This window comes from Hemiscyllium ocellatum, chromosome 34, assembly GCF_020745735.1.
Source record: "Hemiscyllium ocellatum isolate sHemOce1 chromosome 34, sHemOce1.pat.X.cur, whole genome shotgun sequence".
Taxonomy (NCBI): domain Eukaryota; kingdom Metazoa; phylum Chordata; class Chondrichthyes; order Orectolobiformes; family Hemiscylliidae; genus Hemiscyllium; species Hemiscyllium ocellatum.
Window position 1 is genome coordinate 9,812,736 of NC_083434.1, and position 23,823 is coordinate 9,836,558.

At 41.1% G+C, this 23,823-nt stretch overlaps 1 protein-coding gene across 1 annotated transcript; it reads left to right on the top strand.

The window, feature by feature from the left end:
• Positions 1-780: 780 nt before the first annotated feature.
• LOC132832149 (probable 2-ketogluconate reductase) lies at positions 781-20,928 on the top strand. The gene is made up of 5 exons (XM_060849897.1): positions 781-880; positions 9,067-9,172; positions 18,606-18,784; positions 20,566-20,662; positions 20,772-20,928. Exons 1-5 carry the CDS (start codon positions 781-783, stop codon positions 20,926-20,928), a joined length of 639 nt encoding a protein of 212 aa, XP_060705880.1.
• Positions 20,929-23,823: the final 2,895 nt, after the last annotated feature.

Genomic DNA, 23,823 nt, shown 5'->3' on the forward strand with positions numbered 1-23,823 from the left:
TCCCCCCACCCCCCCCGCCCCCCCACCATCCCACCTCCCAAAAGGGGAAATGGAGAAAAGAAAGAGGAAGAAGGAAAGACAAAGAGGAAACAAAGAGGGGGGGGAACAAATTAAAGTTGTTGTCCATACAGTTCAAGTTCCGCAGTTAATTTGAGAGCATCCAGGAATTCTTTTACTTTTTCTGATGATTCTCCATTACTGAAGCGTAGCGTTGCCAGATATCACATCGAATATTGAATACTTAAGTCCCTCAGATGCTTCCTCTCCTCGTCAAATGCCCTCCTCTTGTGGATCACAACCGGAGAAAAGTCCTGAAACAACATTATCTTGGAACCCTTGTACATCATGCCATGGGGATCCTTCCCCAAGACTCTGGAGGCCTCCAGCAGCATTTGTGTTTCCCTGAAGGGTTGAAGTCGAACTAGAACTGGCAGGGACACTGGTCCGACCCAGTCCTACATACAGTGACCCAGTGGGCCCGCTCAATCCGTATCCAGCCCAGCTCCGACTCCAGTTTCAACAGCTGTGGGAGCCATTGCTCCAGGAGATCCATAAGCTGGCCTTCCTCCTCCTATTCAGGAAGGCCCAACAACTGAATATTTTTCCGAGGCCTCGATTCTCAAGGTTGTCGATATGCTTCTCCAGGATCCAGACTTGCCGCTCCAGAGCCCGACCTGATTCATGGATGACTCAGCAGCAGTCTCCGAGGCTGCTGCCCATTGCTCTGCCCCTCTGACACGCTGCCTGAGTTTCTCGATCTCTTGGCCATGTTTTTGCAGCATGACCGAGGTTGACTCCCACCTGGACCGGATCTCCTCAATGGATGCATCAATCTTCTCTCAGAGTTTAACGAACTCCGAGATCAGGCTCGCCTCTGCAGGTAAGTCCCCCGAGGCAGCCGCGGACATCTCTGCTGCTGCCTGGGGGGTGGCGGCGGGTGGGGCGGGGAGCAGTCCCTGCCTGTTGCGAACTATGGGAGCCTTTGCCATTAGTCATTTTAAAAAAAGCACTAACGTGTTAAAGTTTGATGCAAAATGGCCAAGGGTGCTGGGCAAAAACCATTTTAAGTAATTTATCAGGTAAAGTGAGGGTGGGCACCCTATCCAGCCTGAGTCTTGGGCAGAGTTCTGCAGACTCAGACCTGCTGGGTCACTGCCAGCTTGGGTCTCCCATTTTCTGTCTTTTAAAGTTGACCTATTCATGGATGGGAGAATAGACACTCTTAGGAAAAATGTTTATTTTTGAAGAAAACTCATTGTCAGCTGTTTTAATTATTTGATAGTGAGTGAGATAGAAAGCAGGAAACTACAAACCAGTCAGATTGACATCTGTCGTAGGGAAAATGGAAGAAGCTATTACAAAAAAACATTATAGCAGATTATTTCGATAAGTTCAACAATAATCTGGCAGCGGCAATATGATTTTCTGAAAGAGAAATCATGTTTGACCGAGTTCTTGGATTTCTTGGAACAGTTTATACATGCTTTGGATAAAAGGAAGCCGATGGATGTCTAGACTTAAAAGGTATTTGATAAGGTATCACATGATAAGTGAATTCAGAAAATAAAAGCTCACGGTGTAGTGGGTTACATATTGGTATAGACAGAAGATTGGTTGGCTAACAGGGAGTAAAAAGTAGGTGTAAATAGGAAGTAGGGACTGGTGCTGAGACCTCAACTGTTTACCATTTATGTACATGACTTGGATGTAGGGACCAAAGATATGGTTGACAAATTTACTGATGACACAATGATATGTAGGACAGTAAGTTGTGAAGATGCCATGAGGAAACTATAACAAGCTATACAGGTTGAGTGAGTGGGCAAGAATGTGACAAGTGGAGTACCATGTAGGAAAATGCAACAGTGTTCCTTTTGGCACGAAGAATAGAAAGTAGAAATGATGCAAAGGGATCTACATGACCTCATGTATGATTAATCTTTTGCTAATGTGCAGATACAGCAAGTCATTAAAAATAGAATGTTTTAATTTATCATGAGGGAAATTGAATACAAAAGTAAAAAGGTTATCCTTCAGTTCTACAGGGACACTGGTGAGACTGCAGCTGGAGTACTGATCCAATATTGGGAATCTTTTTTTAAGGCAGGATGTAAATGCATTAGAGGCAGTAAAGAAGTGATTTAACAGACTCATAGCTGGAATGGGGGTTTATCTTATGACAAAAGGTTGACAAGTTGAACTTGCACTGGGGTTTAGAAGAATAAGGAAGGATTGATTAAAATGTATAGTATGCCGGGGGGTGTTGACCTGGTGGAGGTAGAGAGAATGCTTCTTCTTAATGGGAGAAACTGTTTAAAACTGAGGGGTCACCCTTTTAAAATGGAATCGAGACAAAATTTATTCTCACAGAGGGTCATGAGTCTTTGGAAATCTTTCCCTAAGAAGGTGGTAGAAATGGAGTTATAGGGGTCTACAGCACATCAAAAACAATCACATAACTATTCTAATCTCTTTCTCCAGAACGATGCCTGAAGCATTCTATACCTTGGTATTGCAAGTGCATATCTAAATACCTTTCAAATGACTTGAGAATTTCTGCTTCTACCATCCTTACAGGCAGTGAGTTTCAGATTCCCACCACTGATAGTTTACTCACACCTCCTCAAAACCACCTGGCCCTTACCTTAAATCTATATCCCTGGTCATTGATCCCTTCACGAAGGAGAGATGTTCCTTCAAGTCTAACCTATCTATGTTCCTCATAACTTTATACATCTCAATCATGCCCCACTAGTCTCCTCTCCCCAAGAAGACAACCCAGTCTATCCATTTAGAACTAGAAGTCTTGAGCCCAGGCAACATCCTGGTCAATCTCCTCTGCACCCTCTCCAGTGCAATCCAGTGGATTCCACAACTGCACACAATACTCTAGCTGTAGCCTAAGCAACGTTTAAGATAGTTCCAGTGGAAACCCTCTCCCCCTCCTCAATGCTTCGGCTAATAAAAGGAAAGTCATAGAGTCAGGGGGTTGTACAGCACAGAAACCAACTTGTCGGTCCAAATCATACATGCTGATCAGATATCCTGAACTAATCTAGTTTCATTTGCCAACATTTGTCTCATATCCCTCTAAACCTTTCCTATTCATATACCAATCCAGGTGGTTTTTAAATGTTATAATTGTACCAGCATCCACTACTTCCTCTGGCAGCTCATTCCATACATGCACCATCCTCTGCAGGGAAAAATTGCCCCTTAGCTCCCTTTTAAATCTTTCTCCTCTCATCTTAAACCTACGCCATCTACTTTTTGACTCCCCACCCCAGGGGAAAGAACTTGTCTATCACACTATCCATGCCCCTCATTATTTTATAAGCCTCGATAAGGTCACCTCTTAGCCTCCCACACTCCAATGAAAATAGCCTCAGTTTATTCAGCCTCTCCTGATAGCTCAAACCCTCCAACCCTGGCAATATCCTTGTAAATCTTTTCTGAAGCCTTTCAAGTTTCACAACATCCTTCCGATAGGAAGGAGACCAAAACTGAACACAGTATTCAAAAAGTGGCCGAATCAATGTCCTGTATAGCCAGAACATGACTTCCCAACTCCTATACTCAATGCAGGCAAGTGTACCAAGTATCTTCTTCCCTGCTCTGTCTACCTGAGACTCCATCTTCAAGGAAATATGAACCTGCACCCCAAGGTCTCTTTGTTCAGCAACCCTCTCCAGGACCTTACCAATAAGTGTATAAATTCTGCCTTACTGAAATGCAACACCTCACATTTCCCTAAATGAATCTGCATCTGCCAATCCTCAGCCCATCAGCCCATTTGATCAAGCTCCCATTGTTCTCTGTGATAACCTTCTTGGCTGTCCGCTGTATCATCAATTTTGGGGTCATCTGCAAACTTACAAACCATTCCTCCTACATTTCCATCCTAATCATTTGTATAAATGAGGAAAAGCAGTGGACCCAGCACTGATCCTTGCTATACATCACTGGTCACAGGCCTCCAGTCCAAAATATAACCTTCCACCACCAGCCTTATATGCCTTCTTAACTGCTTTGTCTTCCTGTCCCATGACCTTGGGGGACTCGTGGTCATGCACACCAAGGTCCTACTGATTGTTGATACTTCCCTGGGTCCTAATGTTCATTATGTATTTCCTTGCTTTGTTTGTCCTGCCCAAGTTCATCACCTCACATTTGTCCTGATTGAATTCCCTTTGCCACTGATCAGCCCATTTGACTTGCCCATCTACATCCTTCTGCAATCTAAGGCGAACCTCTTCACTATTTCCCACCTCATCAATTTTCATATCATCTGTGAACTTAGTGATTGACCCTCCTACATTCATCTAAGTCATGTAAATATGTCACAAACAACAAGGGTCCCAACACTGATTCATGTGGAACCCCATTGAACACAGGCTTTCATTCATAATGACATCCCTCAACCATCACTGTTTCCTGACACTCATTTCTGTATCCAATTAGTCAAACGTCCTTGTATACAATGGGCTCTTACCTTTGCTATCAGTCTCCCATGTACTACCTTATCAAAAGACTTGCTGAAGCCAAAAAAGACTACATCAAACGTAATTCCCACATCTGTACAACCGGTCATTGCTTCGAAAATTTAAATCAAATTGGTCAGACATAACCTGAGCATAACAAAATCATGTTGACAGTTCTTGATTAATCTCTGTCTTTCTGAGTGCAGCTTAATTCTGTTCCTCAGAATTACTTCAATAGTTTTCCCACCTTTCAGGTTGTGCTGACTGGCCTATAGTTTTCTGGTTTATCCCTTGCTCCCTTCTTCAATAACTGTATCACACTGATGTTCTCTAGTCCTCTGGCACCTCTCATGAGTTCTTGAAATTTTTTTAAGGCAGAGGTAGATAGAACATAGTTATAGGTTATCTCCTGTAGCTGGGAATGTGGATTTGTGGTTACCATTAGATCAAGTATGATTGAATTGGCAGAGCAGGCATGAGGGCCTACTCCTGCTTCTAACTTGTGTGTTTGTACATTCATAAATATATTTATAAGTTTGAGATTATAATTCTTAAATGTATCAAAGAATGTTCTTAATGGAAGAACACTATGGCTACTCTGAAACACTGTCCAATTGTGCTTATTAATTGAAGATTTTAAAGTTTTCATTATGAAAATGTCCTTGACTGGAAAATGATCCATAAAATCAATCCAGAGTATATTGACAATTCCTGTGAAAGTACAACTTTCTGGACAGCTAGTCAATTACTGTAGTAACTACAATACCTTAACTGTTGTATTATTGTACACATGATTTCAGTTTTGATCCTCTTTTGTTGAGTTAGTTTTATGTTAAACAATATTTATACATTTGGCATTTGCTAAGGAAATGATCTTCAAAGGATTATAACATGCCAGAGGATGTGATGGAGGCTGGTAAAATTGCAACATTTGAGAGGCATTTGGATAGATATATGAATAGGAAGGGATGAGAGGGATATGGGCTGGGTGCTGGCAGGTGGAACTAGATTGGGTTGGGATATCTAGTCGGCATGGACAGGTTGGACCAAAGGGTCTGTTTCCATGCTGTACATCTCTATGACTCTATGACTCTATTAACTGCAATTCTTGTCAAGTTTGTATTCATCATTCAAGGTTCTCTTCACATCTTCTAATCATTTTTCCCTCTCACCCTAAACGTATGCCCTCTAGTTCTGGACAACCACAACAGGGAAAAGACGTTACCTATTTACCCTATCTATGCCCCTCATGATTTTATATACCTCTCTACGGTCAACCCTCAGCCTCCGATGCTCCAGGGAAAGCAGCCTCAGCCAATTCAGGCTCTCCCTGTAGCTCAAATCCTCCAACCCTGGCAACATCCTTGTAAATTTTTTTCTGACCCTTTCAAGTTTCATAGCATCTTTCTGACAGGAGGGAGCCCAGAATTACACACAATATTCTAAAAATGTAGCACCTCACATTTATTTAAATTAAACTCAAACTGCCACTCCTCAACCCATTGGCCCATATGGTCAAGATCCCACTGTACTCTGAGGTAACTTTCTTTGCTGTCCAGTACACCTGCAATTTTGGTGTCATCAGCAAACTTACTAACTATACTTCCTATGTTCACATCCAAATCATTTATATGAATGACAAAACACATAGACCCAACACTGATCCTTGTGGCACACCACAAGTCACAGGCCTCCAGTCTGAAAAGCAACCTCCCACCACCATCCTCTGTCTTCTGTGTTCAAGCCAGTTTTGTATCCAAATGGCTAGTTCTCTTTGTATTCTAACTTCGGTAACCAGTCTACCATAAGGAACTTTGACGAATGCCTTTCTGAAGGCCATATAGATCACGTCCACTGCTCTACCCTCATGAATCCTCCTCATTACTTCTTCAAAAAACTCCATCAATTTCATGAGACATAATTTCCCATGCACAAAGCCAGGCTGGCTATCCCTAATCAGTCCTTGCCTTTCCAAATACATGTAAATCCTGTCCCTCAGGATCTGACAACTTGTCCACCACCAATGTCAGGCTCACTGGTCTATAGTTTCCTGGCTTTTCCTTCCCACCTTTCTTAAATAGTGACACCACGCTAGCCAACCTCCAGTCTCCCTACACCTCACCTATGACTATCTTTGATACAAATATCGCAGCAAGGGGCCCAGCAATCACCTCCCTAGCTTCCCAGAGTTCCAGGGTACATCTGATCAGGTCCTGGGGATTTACATACCTTTACGCATTTTAAGACATCCAACACCTGCTCTTCTGTAATATGGACATTTTTCAAGATGTCACTATCTGTTTCTGCACATTGTAAGATATACAAGTCCTTCTCCACAGTAATCACTGATACAAAATACTCATTTAGTATCTCCCCAGTGTCCTGTGGTTCCAGACGTAGGGTACCCTGCTGATCTTTAAGGGGGCCATATTTTCTCCCTAGTTACTCTTTTGCCCTTCATATATTTATAAATTCCCTTTGGATTCTCCTTAACCCTAATGGCCAAAGGTATTTCATGTTCCCTTTTTGTCCTCCTGATTTCCCTCTTAAGTATACTCCTACTGCCATTATACTTTTCCAAGGATTGACTCGATCTCTTGTCTTTACCTCACAAATGCTTCCTTATTTTTCTTAACCAAAACCTCAATTTCTCTAGTCATCCAGCACTCCCTACACCTACCAGCCTCTCCTTTCACCTTAACAGGTTTCTGGAATTTCCTTATTTCATTTTTGAAGGCTTCCCATTTTCCAGCTTTCCTTTACCTGCGAACATTTGCCCTCAATCAACTTTTGAATGTTCTTGTCTAACACTGTCAAAATTGGCCTTACTCCAATTTAGAACTTCAACTTTTACATCCAGTCTATCCTTTTCCATTACTATTTTAAAATTAATAGAATTATGGTTGCTGGTCCCAAAGTGCTCCCTGACTGACACCTCGATCACTTGCCCTGCCTTATCTCCCAAGAGTAGGTCAAATTTTGCTCCTTTTTTAGGAGGTACATCCACATACTGAAGCAGAAAATTTTGTTGTACACACTTAATAAATTTCACTCCCTCTAAACCCTTAACACTATGGCTGTCCCAGTCTATGTGTGAAAAGTAAAAATCCCCTAGCATAGACACCCTATTTCTTTTGCGGATAACTGAGACCCCCTTCCAAGTTTGTTTCTCAATTGCCTGCTGACTTTTGGAGGTTCTACAATACAATCACAACAGGTGATTATCCCTTTCCTATTTCTCAGTTCCACCCAAATAACTTCCCTAGATGTATTCCCAGGAATATCCTCCCTAAGTATAGCCACAATGTTATTCCTTACCAAAAATGCTACCCCCTCTCTGCCCCCTTTCTATCCTTCCTATAGCATTTGTCTCCTGGGTCATTAAGCTGCCAATCCTGTTCATCCCTGAGCCCATGTCTCTATAATTGCTAGATATCCCAGTCCCACGTTCCTAACTATGCTCCAAGTTCATCTGCCTTACCAGTTAGACCTCTTGCATTTAAATAAATGCAATTTAATTTGTTAGCTCTACCTTGTTCTCTGCTTTGTTCTTGCCTGGCCTGACTGTTTGACTCACTCATTTTCCCAACTGTACCAGTCTCAGATTGATCTCTTTCCTCATTACTTGCCTGCGTTCCATCATGCTCCCCCCAACCCCCCCAAAACCTTATTATTTTAAATACTTCCAAACAGCTCTAGCAAATCTCCCAGCCAATACATTAGACCCCTTCCAATTCAGGTGCAATCTGTCCTTCTTGTACGGGTCACTTCTAACCCAGAAGAGATTCCAATGATCCAAAAATATGAAACCTTCTCTTCTGGACCAGCTCCTCAACCACACATTCATCAGCTCTATCATCCTATTCCTATCCTCACTAGCTCGCAGTAAGGATCTGAAACCCGAATACATGGTGAGGTAACTAGCTGTTGTCAGGAACAACCACTTAACAGATATTCTTAATAACTTAGGTGGCAATAAAATGGCTTCTCCATGCAAATAACATGACAAAATGGCTTCAGGCTGCAAATTGACAATTCTGCTATTATAGCTGCATAATTGACTAACCACAGTCTGTTTCAGTAGCAGACAATGCTCCCTTGACAGCATAGAAATAACTAGACTAGATAAGACATTACTGGACATCCTCACTGACTTTCAGATGCAAGTACAATGGCTTGGTTAGTGAATTAAGGGTGGCCTGAGTGTTGGAAATGTAAAAAGTGAGGTCTGCAGATGCTGGAGATCAGAGCTGAAAATGTGTTGCTGGTTAAAGCGCAGCAGGTCAGGCAGCATCCAAGGAACAGGAAGTTCGACGTTTCGGGCACAAGCCTGATGAAGGGCTTGTGAGTGTTGGAAAACAAAGTTGGCTCCCAGGAAATATCACTGGACCAAGTAACTGTCAAATAAAGCAGTATCATGTATTGATTGCTAATTGTCTGAATGTACTATGTGATCATGGCCTGTACCTTTCTTTAAGAAAAGTATAAAAATGCCTTTATTTTAACCATGTACGCAGCTCCTCTGAGGAACTCAGAATTGTATAACCTCTGTGTTTCCGGATGCTCTGTACCTGGTTAACTGAAGAAATAAAGAATGAAGTCTCAAAGAACCAGTACGGACAGATTGTGGGCAGTGGTGTAAGAGTCTTGAGTCCTCCACTGTTGAATGTACAGGAATCGGCTGGCCAGACGTGAGTATTTTCTCTGTTTGGTTTTCCTCTCATTCAAGATCCCTCAGTCCAGCCGAAGAAGGATTGGCCTTGTAAGAATTCATTCAGAAAAGATTCGAAAGGAGTTGGAGATTCCCACTAACAGGTTGGGGACATGCGGATCGGAGATCTGAATAGAGTCGGGGACTCCCACTAGTAGGTCGGGGACCTGAATAGAGACAGGGTCTCTTATAAAAAAAGAGTGGGGGGATTTCACTAACAGGTCAGGGACCTGCGTGAGGAAGTACTTCAAATGGGTCAGGGACTGAAATTCGGTCAAACTGGCGTTGTCTAAATTGATTTTCAAATTATTCTGTGAAAGACGAAATAAAGAAGTATCGCGATATATTATAACATGACTGTCAGGGTTTTAGAATGTCAAGAATATTTTGCAGAAAGCATTCGTCTTGTTGTTCATTGTCAGGTTGTTGACTGGTGGAAGTTTTAGGTTGAGATTATCTTCTCTGTTGTATCTGTTTGGCTTGGCTTGTCATGCTTTGCTGCTTTGTCTTGTTTGTCTGCTATGGTTTTGTTCTGTTTGTTTTGGTGTTTGTTCTTTATTTATGAAGTATTGCTGCTTTTGTCACATTAAAAAAGAAAGCTGGCTAGTGATACAATTCTCGCACACTTAGTTAAGCAGCTATGTACCACAGCCAGGATTTATGAGGCTAAACTCCCTAACTTTGACTGTTCTGGAATCTCCGTGCCTCATTACCCTTAAAATGTTCGTGTGTGTGTGTATGTGTGTGTGAGAGAGACTCTGCTGATTCCCTGCAGTTTGCAGGAAGTTTAACCCTTTGACGTTCGGTTTGAATGCACATTTGGTTGTTGGTGATTGAATGTTTGTGATCCCTGGAGCTCAAGATCCGGGACTATTTTGAATTTGATTTGCATTTTGGGAATTTAACATGATTGCTTTGAAGGTTAAGGATCCATCAGTGATTATGAAATGAAACATTAACTCCTTACAGGCTATGATACCCTATTGTTGATTTCTAACTAATCACTTTTATGCTTACATGAAAGCCAATCTTATTTAATTTCAAATCAGTTTAATATGGAGGAAGACGATATTATAATTTTTTTTTAAAAAGTCTTCTCTGTTGATTCTGTACCATTTAACATCAGTATAAACTTGCTCTCAAATTCTCCATTATTACATGCTACTGCCAAAGATAATTTTTACCCATCTCATCCCTACGTGTTGTTCTAATGAAAAAATTAACTAAAGGAAGCAAAGCAGTAGCACTAACTCTGGGCCTCAGATGCAGAATCATTCTGTTGCAGGATGAGAGTAGGTCTCTGCTCAATTTTAGTTATAATCTAAATCTAACTCTGTGGAAAATCACTTCAGATTTTGACATTTGCTCATTGAGTAGAGAAATTGCATGAAACTTATTTAATTTAGTTAAATTTTCTAAAACTGGAAGTATAAAGATAGATCCAAAACATCCCAAACCAACAGCATTATTTTCAGAAAATGATACTAGCAGATTTAATTTTTGTTTCAGACTCATTTGTTTCCACTTAATGTTAAGACTCCTGTGTTTCATTGGTGATTATGGTATGCCAGTCAGAGCTTTACTTTATATCAAATCTCCTCCCTCAATGACAATTGAAGTTTCAGTTCAACATTATGTTGTGATAAATCATGTAACAAAGTTAACATCCTATTGTTAATATCTGTGCCTTTGGATTCAGCCATTGTTTATGCATTAGAAGTTTTTTGTTACCATGTGAGTAGACAAGAACTTTAAAGGCAGCTGCAGTCATTTCACGGCCTATAGCATTGAAAATGAGCAATGACTGGTCAGGACCGCTTAAGGAGCCTAATCTGGGATTTACATTAAGGGTCTAGAACCAGGTAATTATAATGGATTTCAGAGTTGGAAATTGTATGCATTTTACATTTAAGTATTGAATACTGAATAAATGAATTTCCAATTATATTGATGATTTTTAAAATATGAGTCATTTGTTCAGTTTCCACCTCTGAATTATAGATAATGATTATTAAAAATTATAAATAAAATAATCAATTGTATTAGCCCTGAAGAACAAAATCAGAATTAATTGGCAGGATTACTTGGTTTTATTCCTTTACACATTGTCAGTGACTTGTCTCATTGCCTCATGATTAATTTGGAGCATGGCTGCATTAATTGGTTGCTAACTAAAGAATGGAAAGATACCTTACTGGCCAGTTGAAGGAATTCTGCATGTGATTGGGGGATAGAGGTCTGTATAGCAGATGGAACTCCCACAAGCTGGAAGGTGTTCATAGCTGACTGTGAACCGGTGGATGAAAAAATAAAAGGGACATGAGAGACAGTGTAAAGCTACTAAGGCTGAGGAATATCCAAACAGCACATTCCAAGGTCCAGGACTACGTGTTGAGGGACACGCTGAAGCTTGGGGCAGCTGCCGCCAAGGCGAGGTGGGGAAAGACCACCGTTTAACATCTGCCTGCCTAAAGAAGAACAGGGGGCCCATGCAGTCACTTGGCCTCTGCTGACGCCTCAGTTAAATATATGGGCATATGAGTGAGAAATGCACAGACCTGTATATAACAATGATAATTTCTGATCTGTGTATGTAAATGTTGACATATGTATGGCATGACAAAATGTACAGACCATCAAATTATTTTATGATTATTTTACGAATAAAGTATATTTTTGAAATAATAAAAAAAACAATGCTGTAACATAAAGAAAACAGCCCCAGCCTGTTCAGCCTCTCCCTATGGCTCAAATCCGCCAACCCTGGCAACATTCTTGTAAATCTTTTCTGAACCCTTTCAAGTTTCACAACATATTTCTGATAGGAAGGAGACCAGAATTGCACGCAATATTCTAACAGTGGCCGAACCAATGTCCTGTACAGCCGCAACATGACCTCCCAACTCCTGTACTCAATACTCTGACCAATAAATGAAAGTATACCAAACGCCTTCTTCACTATCCTATCTACCTGCGATTCCACTTTCAAGGAGCTATGAACCTGCACTCCAAGGTCTCTTTGTTCAGCAACGCCCACTAGGACCTTACCATTAAGTGTATAAGTCCTGCTAAGTACCTCGCATTTATCTGAATTAAACTCCATCTGCCACTTCTCAGCCCATTAGTCCATCTGGTCAAGATCCTGTTGTAATCTGAGGTAACCCTCTTCGCTGTCTACTACACCTCCAAGTTTGGTGTCAGCACTGATCCTTGTGGCACTCCACTGGTCACAGGCCTCCAGTCTGAAAAACAACCCTCCACCACCACCCTCTGTCTTTTACCCTTGAGCCAGTTCTGTATCCAAATGGCTAGTTCTCCTTGTATTCTGTGAGATCTAACCTTGTATTCTGTGAGATCTAACCTTGTATTCTGTGAGATCTAACCATAACCATGGGGAATCTTGTCGAATGCCTTCCTGAATTCCATTTGGATCACATCTACTGCTCTGCCCTCATCAATCCTCTTTGTTACTTCTTCAAAACCTCAATCAAGTTTGTAAGACATGATTTCCCATGCACAAAGCTATGTTGACTATCCCTAATCAGTCCTTGCTTTTCCAAATACATGTACATCCTGTTCCTCAGGATTCCCTCCAACAACTTGCCCACCACCGACGTCAGGCTCACTGGTCTATAATTCTCTGGCTTGTCCTTACTACCCTTCTTAAAGAGTGACACCACGTTAGCCTGGGGATTTATATACCTTTATGCATTTCAAGACACCCAGCATTTCCTCTTCTGTAATATGGACATTTTGCAAGGTGTCACCATCTATTTCGCTACTTTCTCAATCTTCCATATCCTTTTCCACAGTAAATACTGATGCAAAAACGATTGAACTGATCTAATCTATGCCCTCCCATCCTATGGTATGGTCATGAAATGATCAAAGAGGGGAGATGAGGATCGGAAACCTGAATACAGGCTGAGATAACTAGTTGTTGTCGTCAGGAATGACTGCTGAACAGATATTCTTAATAACCTAGGTGGCAATAAAATGGCTTCTCGATGCAAATAACATGACGAAATGGCTTCAGGCTGCATATTGACAATTGTGCTATTATAGCTGCATAATTGAGTAACCACAGTCTGCTTCAATAGAGATTAGAAGACAATGCTCCCTTGACAGCATAGAAATAACTAGACTAGATAAGACATTACTAGACATCCTAATTGACCTTCAGATGCAAGTGCAATGGCTCAGTTAGTGAGATAAGGGTGACCTGACTGTTGGGAAACAAAGTTGGTTCCCAGGAAATGTCATTGGACCAGGTAACTGTCAAATAAAGCAGTATCATGTATTGATTGCTAATTGTCTGAATGTACTATGTGATCATGGCCTGTACCTTTCTTTAAGAAAAGTATAAAAATGCCGTTATTTTAACCATGTAGACAGCCCCTCTGAGGAACACGGAAGTGTATAACCTCTGTGTTTCCGGATGCTGTGTACCTGGCCATATTAAGAGATAAAGAATGAAGTCTTAAAGAACCAGACTGATTTGAGTGCTTACTGACTGATCACGGAACTCATCATCCTGGCTCTATCTGTGGCTTTTCTCCTTTCCTATAACTGTCATTGATCACACTCCCTACCTCCTGAAAATTCCTTATCGCCTCTAACTACCACTCCAACCAACCCATGCAATCGGATAGGATTTGCAACCAAAGACACTTCCTGCAGACATAGTCATCAGTAACAAGGCAACTCTCCCTCAACTCTCACACCTGAGAGGAATATCACACCACTCTACTGAAGGCCATCTTTGCTCCTTCACAATCTACCGACCCAGAAAATGGCACAGTCTTATTTTGACTTAAATAAAAACACTGGGTAAAACTGAGGGTACAGATACTGAAGATTAGCATCAATATTAGAGTTGTGCTGGAAAGACACAGCAGGTCATGCAGCATCCGAGGAGCAGGAAAATCAGGAATGAAGAAGGGCTCCTGCCTGACACGTCAATTTTCCTGCTTCTTGGATGTTGCCTGAACTGCTGTGCTTTTCCAGCACCACTCTAATAAAAACACTGCTCCAGGCTAACTTAATACTTATAGCTCATATTTTTAAACTTTAATTAGGACACAGATTTCAATTAAAAATGTGATCAAAAAATAATCCACTCTACTCACTACTGTTGATTTACAGCAAGTCTTTACTTAAAAACTAAGCACGTACGCATTCCTGTGCTGTGAGCTCTCCCACAGAGTTTCCTCCAGGGTCAGCTGTGAATTTCGCTGTTGGTTAGGAAGAGTAAAGGACTTGGTTCTGAGGAGAGAATATTGGAAATTAGGCAGGAATTTGAAAAGTAGGTCCTCAAAGGTAGTAAAATCTGGATTAACTCTCGACCATGAGCAAGTGAGAGTAGGAATATGAGGATAGAACAGAAGAATGCGTAGCTCTTGAGTAAGTGTGGGAGAGAAGGGTACACATTTTTAGATCATTGTAATCTCTTCTGGCGTAGAAAAGTGACCTGTATAAGAAGGATGATAGCACCTGAATTGGAAGGGGTCTAATACATATTGGGGAGATTCGCTAGAAATGCTCGGAAGGATTTGCACCAGTAAGAGATGGACCCATGGAGATAATGAGAAAAGAGATCAGTCTGAGACTGCTGCAATTGGAAAATGGAGTACCTTAGTTAAGGCAGTCAGGAATAAAGCAGAGAACAGGTTGGACTGATGAATTCAAATGTATTTATTTCAATACAAGAAGCCCAACAGGTAAGGCGGAACATAGGACGGGGATATCATAGCAATTACAGAAACATGGCTCAGGGAAGGACTGGCAGTTTAAAGTTCAGGATATAAATGCAATAGGAAGGATAGAAAGGGGGGCATGACAGGAGGGGGAGTGGTGTTTTTGATTAGAAATATCATTCAGGTTGTACTTCAGGAGGATATTCCAGGGAGTACATCCAGGAAATCTATTTGGGTGGAACTGAGAAATAAGGAAGAGATGATCACCTTATTGGAATTGTACTACAGACTCCCCAGTAGTCAGTAGGAAATTGCGAAGCAAATTTGTAAAGAGATCTCAGTTATCTGTAAGAATGACAGGGTGGTAATGTTAGGGAATTTGAACTTTCCAAACAGACTGGCACTGCCAGGGCTTGGACGGACAGAAATTTGTTATGTGTGTGCAAGAAGATTTTCTGATTCAGTATGTGAATGCACCTACGAGAAAAGGAACAAAACTTGACTTACTCTTGGGAAATAAGGCATGACACGTGACTGAGGTGTCAGTGGAGAAGCACTTTCGGGCCAGTGATCATAATTCTCTTACTTTCAAAATAGTGATAGAAAAAGGATGGACCAGATCTAAAGTTCAAGTTCTAAACTGGAGGAAGACCAATTTTGATGGTATTAGGCAAGAACTTTCAAAAGTATATGGGGGGTGGATATTCACAGGTAATGGAACCACTGGAAAGTTGGAAGCCATGAAAAATGATTTAATGAGAATTCACAGACAGTATGTTCCTGTTAGGGTGAAGGGTAAGGCTATTAGGTATAGAGAATGTTGGATGACAAGAGAAATTGATGTATTGGTCATGATAAAGGAGGCGTACGGCAGATATAGACAGCAGAAATCGAATGATTCCCTCGAAGAATATAAAGGCCTTGTAAATATACTTAAGAGGAAATCAAGATGGCAAAAAGGGGCTTTAGCAAATAGAGTTAAGGAGAATCCAAAGGGACTTTATAAATAAAGGAAGGACAAATGGGTAACTAGGGAGAGAACAGGACCCCTTAAAGATCCGCAAGGCTGCCTATGTGTGGAACCGCAAGAGGTGGGAGAAAGATACTAGACGAGTATTTTACATCAGTGAATCCTGTGGAGAATGATATGGAAGCTAGAGAATGTGGGGAAATAAATGGCATCATTTTGAAAGATGTCCCTATTACAGAGGATGATGTGCTAAACATCTTAAAATGTGTGAAGGTGGATAAATCAAGTGTACCCTAAAGCTTTGTGGGAAGCGAGAGAAGTGGTTGCTGGGCCCTTTGCTCAGTTATTTGAATAGTCCCAGGTGTGGTGCTGGAAAATGGGGGAAGCCAGGCAACTATAGACACTTGAGTCTGACATCAGTGACCAGCAAGCTGTTGGATGGGATTCTGAGGGACAGGATTTACATGTATTTGGAAAGGAAAGGAGAGGACTGATTAAGGATAGTCAACATGGCTTTGTATATGGGAAATCATGTTTCAAGATCTTAATTGATTTTTTTGAAGAAGTAACAGAGAGGATTGATGAAGACTGAGCAATGGACGTGATCTATACTGACTGCATCAGTAAGGCGTTCAACAAAGTTTCTCATGATAGACTGGTTAGCAAGTTTGGAAATTGGGGAGAACTAGTCATTTGGATACAGAGCTGGCTCAAAGATAGAAGACAGAGGGTGGTGGTGGAGGGTTGCTTTTCAGACTGGAGACCTGTGACCAGATGTGTGCCACAAGGATCGGTGTTGGGTTCAGTGCTTTTTGTCATTTATGTAAATGATTTGGATGTGAAAATAGAAGGTATAATCAGTAAATTCGCCGATGACACCAAAATTGTTGATATAGTGGATAGCCAAAGAGGTTACCTCAGAGTACAATAGGACCCTGATCAGATGGATCAATGGGCTGAGGAGTGGCAGATGGAATTTAGTTAAATGTGAGATGCAGCATTTTGGAAAGGCAAATCAGGGTTGGATTTATACACTTAATGGCAAGGTCCTGGAGAGTGTTGCTGAACAAAGAGACCTTGGAGTGCAGGTTTATCTTTCCTTGAAAGTAGAGCCACAGGTAGACAGGATATTGAAGAAGACATTTGGTATGCCCACCTTTATTGGTCAGTGCATTGAGTATAGGAGTTAGGAGGTCACGTTGCAGCTGCACCTATGTTGTTGGCATTTTGGCATTGTTGTGTTGCCATATTCTTACTAGACCATAGCGGCCGCTCTCTTCATTGGTGATTTACCCTGAGGCTCACCAGACCTCAGGCGAGGGATGAGGTTGAGAAGGAGAGTCCACCATGGTAACCTCAAACCAGTAATGGGAATTGAACCCACACTGTTGGCATCACACTTTCAAGTCACACTTGAAGGTCAAGTTTTGCACCTTCTCCACTAGGTACGTCCACATACTGATTCAGAGAATTTTCTTTTACACACTTAATAAATTCCTCTCCTTCTAAACTCCTAATTTGGAAATTTCGAAAGTTAAAATCCCCAAACATAACCACCCTATTATTTTTACACATAACTGAAATTGCCTTACAAATTTGTTTCTCAATTTCTCACTGACTATTATGGGGTCTACAATACAATCCCAATAAGGTGATCATCCCTTTCTTATTTCTCAGTTCCACTCAAATAACTTCCCTGGGTGTATTCCCAGGAATATCCTCCCTAAGTACAGCAGTAATGCTATCCCCTCCTCTCTTGCCCTACCTCCCCTTTTCTATCCTTCCTATAGCATTTGTATCCAAGAACATTAAGCTGCCAGTCCTGTCCATCCCTGAGTCATGTGTCTATAATTGCTATGTTATCCCGGTCCCATGTTCCAAATCATGCCCTGAATTCATCTACCTTCCCTTTTAGGCCTCTTGCATTGAAATAAATGTAGTTTAATTTAACGGTCCTACCTTCTTCTCTGCTTTGTCCCTGCCTGCCCTGAATGTTTGACTCACTCAATGTTCCCAACTGTACCAGTCTCAGATTGATGTCTTTCCTCACTATTTCCCTGGGTCCACCACCCCCCCCCCCCCCCAACTGTCCCACCTTACCAGTTTAAAATATTCCCAAGCAGCTTGAGTAAATTTCCCTGCTACTATATTAGTCTCCTTCTAATTCAGGTGCAATCTGTCCTTCTTGTACAGGTAACTTCTACCCCAGAAGAGATTCCAATGATCCTTCTCGCCTGCACCAGCTCCTCAAACACACATTCATCAGATCCATCCTCCTATTCCTTTGCTCACTAGCTCGTATAACCAGGAGTAATCCAGATATTACTACCCTCGAAGACCTTTTTAAATTCCTGCCTAACTTTCTTTTTCTCACTTCAGAATTTCATGCTTTTCCCTTTCTATGTCCTTAGTTCCAATGTGTACAATTATCTCCAGCAGGTTCCTCTCCACTTTGAAATCATTCTGCATCCTGTCTGAGATGCCTTTGATCTTGGCACCAGGGAGGCAAGAAATGTCTGTCTGTCCCTCTGACTGCAGAGTACCTTATCACAATCAATTGCTTGGAACCCAATGTCCTCTGATTACATTAGAGCCAATCTCGATACCAGAAACTTGGCTTTTTGTGCTACATTCTCCTGAGAGTCCATCACCCCTACAATTTCCAAAACAGCATACTAAACTAAAATGGATACCAGGTACTAAAAATTCACTATCTTTATAATAACACTTGCTTCATCTATTTTAAGGGCTGAGGAAGAAGAGAGGCTGGTTGGGGCTTGTTACTGTGCAAAAATTGACGATCTCCTCCTGAAATCAGATTTTGTGATGATAGTGGTAAGCTTGACTCCTCAAACTTCCAAGATGGTAGGGGAAAGAGAGCTTCGCCTCATGAAACCCAACGCTACTCTCATTAATATCTCCCGTGGTAAGAAAATATATATATGTGATTGCTTGTTTTACAAAAATAGGTTCATTTGCAAAAATGTTTTCACCATCTGTCTGCTATGACTAAGTTCCTTATTTAAGAGGTTTCTAATTGTGTAACTTTATTAAATCTTTTATAAAGTGACACATTTCTAACTCAGAAAATTATCAAAACTAATTTGTTTGGACGGGTCTTTTCAAGATTCCACAGATTATACTCTTCTCCACAGGAGCACTTGTGGATTCCACTGATTGATGGTTTCAGCATTGCATCTCCAGGGAGCAGCCTAAATATTTATGTAATTATGTCAGCTAAATATGTTTCCTTTCAAAGAGACAGCATTTTCCAATTAGTAAGGGTCAAACAGGACTGGACAAGACACTTCTTGTATATAAGAACATATTACAGAGCTTTCCATGCGGTAGTTAAACTCATTCATCACCTCACAAAGTGGACTACCATCTTCAACTTGAAGGTCAAGATTAGAGCAGTACTGCTGGTGTATAAACTGTATGAAATTTTCATCGATTGTGTATGAAATATTGAGAAAAGGACTATAAATCAATACAAGAAAGCTTGGTTCTGGTGATGTGTGAGCAGGATCTGTTTCAGGATGACTTGAAGCTAAGTGGAGGATTGGAAGCCATTGAGAGAGTTTTAGAATGAGTGTGGAGAAAAATAAATCCTGCATAAGAGTTTCAGGAGAAGATGCAATAAAGTAGAGGCAGAGGCAAGTTATGATACTTGGTCACATCATCCAGCAGGAGTTCGTGGTCAAACAAGGGGCTTCATGGATTGAAGTCTGTGCACAGAGCTGACAGCATCACTTATAATCAGAGGGGACAATGTGTACACATCGCTTTGTGTGCTGCTGACACCTTTGGCCCTTCTGGATAAAGATTCCAAATGTTTAAATACCTTTCTGCACGAAGTTTAGCAGTCAAACAGTTGACCACCAGTGGCTGTGCTAGAGAGGTGCCACCTTCAGAGACAGTCAATTTTGGAGCATGACCAGGGAGTACGCATCATTCAGGCTTTTGCACTTGACCTTTCACATGCTTGTAACCTTTGTTAGTTCCCTCTAAAAGTCCTCTGATGTGTACGCTGCAGTTTCCTCCCTCACAGGCCCAGTCACTTAGCCTGCACTTGCAATTTCCAGATAGAAGGCAATAGTAAGCACTCTTCCTCCTCGCCATTATTGCAACATTCTCCCAGTCACAACTTGACTGTGTTGGTAAGTACTCAAATATCCACAGCCATTTACTAGTGGTCTATCCATTCAACCTAGAAGGATTTACACTTGCATAAGTCTAAACCTAACCCATCTACATTTACCCACAGCAGCCACTCAGGCCCAGGCACATGAAGTGAACATGCTTGATGTTGTCATTCATGTCCCTATCTCTTCAAACCACTACTGACTTGCTCTAACCATTGAAACAGTGCTGCTGTTGAACCATTCTGTCTTGTCCATGGAGAAACATAATGAACAGTAATCAAGAAAACAGCTGAGGAGATAGTGGTTACCTCAACCAATCTTTTCTGAGTTAATGAATTCTTTATAAAGTTAACATTACAGTTACGTGTTAGATGCAATTTATTTCAAGTAAAATGAATGATATTGCCTTCTAGACTGCAATAAAACAGTTTTGGGATAAATTTCCCCAAAATAAATGTTGCTAAAATGATATAACTTTTACTTTGCAAGCATATTTCAAATCTTTGTTCCACATACAGTAGATTATGAGACCAAGCTAACAGAGTTTGCTTGATATCTCAAGGTGGAGTGATTGATCAGGATGCTTTGGTGAAAGCACTTCAGAATGGGGTTATTCGTGCAGCAGCACTAGATGTCTCTGAACCAGAGCCCCTTCCGAGGTATGTTGTCACATTCATTTATTCATATTATCATTTCAAAAATAGCAATCAATGACCTCGGCACAGAAACCCATTTGACTTCACAACCATCTTGTGCTTTTTCTAAAAGGAATCATCCTTTACTACACCTACCAAATGTCATCCTGACTCCCCACATTGGAGCTTCTACTGAAAAGACCACTCGTGAAATGCTGGAGAAAATGATTGAAAATGCTGTGGCTGCTGTTCGTGGATTTCCGATGCCTGACGAAGTGCTGCTGTCATGATGGGTATAAGCAGTAGATATTTTGTGATGCTTTGATACTAATACATTGTAGGAATGACCACCTCAACATCAGTTCATTAAAAACAAGAATGTCAACATTTTAGTGAAGAAATAAGGTTTTATATCCTGTTGTCAGCCAAAATAATACTGGGATTTTCCTTTTCCTTCCTTTCATATTAATTTATAAAATTCAGGCCAACTCTCACATTGAAGCACAAGAATCTTCATGCAGGCATGACAAGATGAACAATGAATTGACTTAACAAGTAAAACATTGTGATTCTACTTCTGCCCACCAACACTATATTCATCAGACCCAGCCCAGGAACAGGGGCTGATCAATACTGAGGCCCATCTCTGTTCATTGAAATAACAGCTGCAAATGTGTTGCTGGTCAAAGCACAGCAGGCCAGGCAGCATCTCAGGAATAGAGAATTCGACGTTTCGAGCATAAGCCCTTCATCAGGAATAACAGCCCAGTCTGGTGATGTGTACAGCTCATTGACATTCACTCTCTTACCACCCCACGCCCTCAACACAACCCTCATCTCTGTATAACCCCGAGCCGTCATCCAATATCCATGGTAAAAATAACTCACAAACTCTATACTAACATTTGCAAATCCTTGGGAAGGTGATAAATCTGACAAAATAAATAAACATTATTTTAATTTCACTTGAAAACCATGATCTCAGACCAAGTCAAAATCTGTCAAAATAAGAAAGTTCATATTCTGTTTGACCATTATGTGAACTAGGAAAAAGTGAGGTCTGCAGATGCTGGAGATCAGGGCTGAAAATGTGTTGCTGGAAAAGCGCAGCAGGTCAGGCAGCATCCAAGGAACAGAAGATTCGACGTTTCGGGCATTAGCCCTTCTTCAGGAATGAGGAAAGTGTGTCCAGCAGGCTAAAAGGCTCCCTACCTTTTATCTTAGCCTGCTGGACACACTTTCCTCATTCCTGAAGAAGGGCTTATGCCCGAAACACCGAACCTTCTGTTCCTTGGATGTGTTCCCTGTTAAGATGAGACAGGGTCTCGTCTGACCTGCAATCAATCTGGCTGGACATCGAGGCTTCTCAAGTAAAGTGCCCTCTTATTAACCTCTTTTTTTTTAGATAAGATGAAAATCATTATGGACCACTGTAAAAACCCTATAGTATTAAACACAATTAAAGCCTGGAATATAATGCGGCAAAACAAGGGTAATTCACTTAAAATATCCCTCTATACTCCTATAGTGGGCATGGGGTCTTCAACTGGGGCTCACAGACGCCACATTCAAATCCTGGAGGTCCAGAGGTATCTCCTGTTTAGGGGATCTGTTTGAGGAGGGGGTCCTGATGTCTTTTGAACAGCTGCATCAGAAATTTGGACTACCTAATGGAGACCTCTTTCGAGATTCGAGATTACATACAGAAGAAGACTACGCTATTAGATAGCTTTTATAAATCAGATAGAGAACGTAGAGTGTTGTGGCCAATGGGTGTACTTTGGTCAGCACTCTTCATTTATTACATAATCATTTATTGCTTAGAACATGGGATCAGGAATTGTGGGATGACATCTGCGAAAATCCAGAAAAATTTCCATTTCTAACAGAACCCAGGCCATTCAGTTAAAGATACTCCATAGGGCTCATATAGCACCGGAATGATTGGCAAAATTTAGGGCAGGAGCATCTCCAATGTGTCCCAAATGTAAAACAGAGGTGGGCACTCTTACACATTGCTTATGGACATGTCATAAGATCCGCAAATACTGGACCAAAGTAGCAAATACTTGGACAGAAATCTTGGGAATGAAAATTAGAGTTGATCCAGTATCTCTTCTCCTGGGCTTCTTGAGCTTACCTTCTCTGGATGTGCACAGGAGGAAATTATTTTCCATTCTCTCCTTTTGTGCAAGGAAAAATATCTTAGTAAACTGGATGGCTGAGGGCCCTCCAGGAGTTCCGAATGGGCACAGATTAATCATGGAATGTATTCCCCTTGACTTCCTTACAAATTTGGTGCACCAAAAAACTGAATTATTCTATAAAATATGGTAGCCCTTCTTGAATTACATAGATACAGATATTTCAGCCATTTTGTCAAGGACTTTCATCTAGTTGAGGTAACGGTTCTGGCTGGTCCGGGACGCCTTGGGGAGGAATCCCGCATGAGTACGGGTTTTATTATGATTTGATGTTAATTCATTCTGAGCAGGTACTTCACTATTTAATTACTATGTTATGCTTTTTTTTTTCTCTTGAGTAATGTAAGATATTTGATCCTACACTCTGGCTAGTTATAGGTTAGATTAGTAGTTAGTTGAGTTTTGTCTTTTTTTTCTCTGTATCTCTTCTTTTTATTTGACAGATTCTGGCTATTATTTATTTAAGATTTAATTGTATATTAGTGTTTGTACTTGTGTTTTTTTTATTTGTAAGCTTGTAAAAACATGTTAAATTTTCAATAAAAATATCTATTAAAAAAAAAGAATATGGGCCAAGTGTGGGGAAATGGGATTAGCGTGGATGGACATTTTAGTTGGCATGGACCAGTTTGGGCTGAATGGCCTTTCTCCATACTATAGGACTCTATGACTCTACAAAAAGAGCAACTTACGGAAACTTGCCATGCTGAACAATTAGATCTGAGGCAGAGAACAACATTCTACATGTTGGGCATGCTTCCTGCTTCTGTTCTTGCTGCTCCCTCTCCTCATGTATACAATCCCTTTACTAACAACATCTGACAGCATTGAGCCAGCTTCTATGTGAACGATGGTACCCAACTTTAAAACTCTATTATCCCGTCTTGAACCATTCACTGCGTCCATATTGTCGGACTGCTTATCCAACGTTCAGTCTTGGACAATCCATGGTCTTCACCAGTGAGAAAGAAAGAGCTTGTC

Excerpts from the sequence above, each read along its gene's own strand:
- LOC132832149 (XM_060849897.1), top strand. The coding sequence starts at position 781 with ATGACCGAGGTTGACTCCCACCTGGACCGGATCTCCTCAATGGATGCA. Across the intron at positions 881-9,066 it reads GATCAGGCTCGCCTCTGCAG|AAATAAAGAATGAAGTCTCA; the intron begins GTAAGTCCCCCG and ends GGTTAACTGAAG. Across the intron at positions 18,785-20,565 it reads TCTCATTAATATCTCCCGTG|GTGGAGTGATTGATCAGGAT; the intron begins GTAAGAAAATAT and ends TGATATCTCAAG.